Source organism: Silene latifolia, chromosome 1 (assembly GCF_048544455.1).
Source record: "Silene latifolia isolate original U9 population chromosome 1, ASM4854445v1, whole genome shotgun sequence".
NCBI lineage: Eukaryota > Viridiplantae > Streptophyta > Magnoliopsida > Caryophyllales > Caryophyllaceae > Silene > Silene latifolia.
The window spans coordinates 200,073,578-200,077,081 of record NC_133526.1 but is presented as its reverse complement, the minus strand read 5'-3'; the positions used below and the strand labels follow the sequence as shown (position 1 = coordinate 200,077,081).

Sequence of the window (3,504 nt, the reverse complement as noted above, 5' to 3'; positions counted from 1 at the left end):
TTCACTAGGAGAAAGACTATTGACCGCATAAACTAGGCCAACACTTTCATAATTGAGGGTAGTTGCGGTTCATCGTACAAACTCCTAGACGCACGCCTCATTTTATTTTACTAAAAAAGACTGATTTATCTAGTGAATTTGTTGGAGGCATTGTGCTTAGACAACGACGACATGCATTGCCCATAAGTTTCACGCAGGACCTATTACTTGGGAGTTAACACCCTTTTTTATTTTCTCCATCCTTCTTCCTCTTACTTCTAACCATTTTCAGTTTTGACAAGTATGTAAAAAAGTCTAGTTACACCTTTGACCCAAACCATCTGAGACAATTCACGAAATTAGTTATCAATTACTTATATTTTAATTTTTTAAGACAAAAAAATTGTTATTTACTCCGTATGAGTTTACGGAGATAAGGTGTTTTTTTTTTGTAGACTATTTCAAAGTACATTATTGATTATGTTTAGAGCTATTTTCCCTTTGTCTGCGAAAAGTTATTTAAGGTTATAGAGTAATTTGAGGTTTTAATTTTTTTGTTCTGTCAGGTAATATACATTTTTAAATCTTCTTCACATAATTTGAAATACATATACTCCGTATTTACAAGTAAATGGAACAAATAAAGTATGTAGTTTTTTACTAAATGGTATAAAGTTCTTTATTCATTAACTAGGTAGTTTGTTTTTGTAAGGAGAGAAAATATGGCATCAATTGTATTCTCGCATAAGATTTCATTATTGTTAGCATTTCGTTTCAAACATTTCATTGATTATATTAACATACAGTTAGTTGTATCTCTATTGTTAGACTTACAACATCGTAGTAGTTGTGCATGTGTTGGTTTCTTTAAAAGGAAAACATACAATTTTCAATGATGTCTAGATCGCTAAGATATACTTACGTTGGAGTAGCACCGTATAGTTGAAAATGTTATATCTATCAAATTTGAACAAAATGCTACCCCGTAATACTCTATAAACTTGTAAATTCACATCCGAAAGTTGTAACAAGTTGTCGTTGAGCTGTTTATGAATACTTTTGGATGTTATGTACTTAGACGGATGGGTTCCATCTCTTTTCTTCGCTCCCTTGGTTGCCTCTTTGTTGTTTCGATTAATGGACTAAACAGGGAAATGTCGAAAATAGAGCTATACTTCACTAATTTCACCCATGCGACATCCCCCTACCCATAAGTATAGTACTGAGCGCTTCTTCGTATGTATCACTCTACAACAATCTCTTCTCGGAGACTGAAACATCAAATAAACGATCAAGTTAGCCGTCGCAATACATAGTTTTGTACATAAAACGTACAAGTAGTGTTAGTGTAATTTCTAAAGTTTTAAGGAATTATTTAGAGAGGTAAATTACATACCTTATGCCAACGGAGAGGATCAGGTCTCTTTAGAACAACGACTGAGTCAATTTTTTCAGGACTCTCCATTTTCCATCTGCAGTAGGGGTGTTTGTACCTTTCATAAGCACGATAGACCCCTATAGTTTGTCCTCTACCTCGATCATACCTAGTTCTACTCATATAAAAAACAAATGGGGACTGACAAGGGTGTCTAATGACTGGCCTGGTATTGAAAGAATAACCAGTGTAATCAGCTCTCTTGTACCAATTAAGGAATGTTCGAGTAGGCATCTCTAATTCTCGTGGAGAGATAACGCCTCTAACAATCTGAACAACATAGCCCCATGATACTGAGATGGACCAATATCTTTTCTTGTCATAGCATATAGATTGTTGTAGTATACTAGCCGAGTCTAGGTTCACTGACTCAAACAGGTGACGTATCGCTTGGGGTCGTGTCATACGCGGAAATATAGGCTCCACCACATCCAAGTGGTGTATCGAGATGAGAGGTGTTACAGGATGTGCTGCCAAGAGCCCCAACAAATTTCCATACACATCATACTGCATGAACAACACTCCGAATATCAACAAGCTTTACAAACTACGTACTTTATTTAAAAAAAGGATTGATCCATGTTTCTACATCAAAGCCAGCCATACCTTGGCATCCTGTTGATGATCATTTTATGCATACAATCTACAAAGTATATTTTACCTCTTTGTTGTATTGGTTTAATTGTCTATGTGTAAACACACACTACATAGGAAATATTAATTTGGGTATAAAAAGTCAGAAAGTATAAATAAGGATGCAATGAGATATGTCTACTATGATAATAATTCATTTCATAATTATTAAGACTAGTTAGGTTACGTTTAAATATAATAGTAAATTTACCTGATGAAAACCATACTCTTTAGTTAGGGGAACACCAAGCTCAGCCATGCAAGCTTGAATTCTATCATCACTACCGTACAAAGCAGGGTAACGCTGGATGCAACGGTCCTGCATTTTGGCAAGTTCCGTAGCTAGAGGGTAACTAATGGCAAACCCACCCCCTCCATAAGCCATGGCATATGAGAATATGATATTTTGAACATGACTTTCAGAAGAGCTCCCGATGTAATATAATTGACGGTGGTCATATTTAGAGAGCATTCTAACAACATTTTCAACTATGAAAACAGTGTCATCGTCTCCCATCACGAACCATCTAACATCCTTCATTCCCAACTTAAGTGTTTCTGATACCACCCTTGAAATGCGAAGGGCGGATCTGCTTCCCATTCTATTAGTGTATCTAAATTTAGAGGTGTCTTCAGAGATACGAATTTCTGGGAGATTCTCATTCCGATAAGTCTTAACTTTTTGGTCTAGCCAAACAACCCCCCTAGTTACATTTGATTTCCACCATTGCTTTATATACTCTTTTCTCTTGTCCCACAAACTGGAAGAGGCCGCAATTCCAAATACTATGTGCTTTAGTTGGGTATCATTTTCATTTTTCGGTAATTTGATGTTTGGCAAGGCAGGGTGATAGTTGGTGTTAAATGATTCCTTGTCTTCTTCCTCCTCCTCCTCATCTTCCTTACTAGGCGAATTAGTTGAAAAAGTATCATTACTCAATGAAATGGATGTCTCCCAATTAGAGACTGCAGAGATGTTCGAGGCCTCAATTCTGGAAGGGCATTCGGGATGGTGATATAGGATCTGGTTGAAAGAATATAGAAAACAAATGCCAAAGGTAACAATGATGACCCAAGCAATTAGTTTAATCATCCTTATTTACCTTTAATTTTTTTTTCCAGATAATACAATTATGTCTCTTCTTTTTTAAGTTGATTTGTCTAGGTGAATCTTGCCATAATGTTTGTTGAAACACTAGAAAGAGAGAGAAAAAAAGAGAAAGAGAGAGAGAGAGAAAAAAAGAAAGAGAGAGAGAGAGAGAGAGAGAGAGAGAGAGAGAGAGAGAGAGAGAGAGAGAGAGAGGAGAGGAGAGATGTGAGATTGCAAGTTAGTTGTGTAACTAATCACCCTAGACAAAGCCTATTCTTTCTCGTACCTTCATCTTAGGAGGAAAAATTATATGTTGTTTTAGCTTATTACACATGTAATAAGATGTTTCCGAACTTGTAGTGCACTT

At 36.1% G+C, this 3,504-nt stretch overlaps 1 protein-coding gene across 1 annotated transcript; it reads right to left on the bottom strand.

The window, feature by feature from the left end:
* Positions 1-804: 804 nt before the first annotated feature.
* On the bottom strand, positions 805-3,290 carry LOC141622399 (uncharacterized). Its single transcript, XM_074438469.1, has 3 exons — positions 2,259-3,290; positions 1,376-1,921; positions 805-1,250 (listed from the first exon to the last, which is right to left on the bottom strand). The coding sequence occupies exons 1-3, from the start codon at positions 3,138-3,140 to the stop codon at positions 1,149-1,151; spliced, it is 1,530 nt and encodes a 509-aa protein (XP_074294570.1). The 5' UTR covers positions 3,141-3,290; the 3' UTR covers positions 805-1,148.
* Between the last annotated feature and the right edge of the window lie 214 nt (positions 3,291-3,504).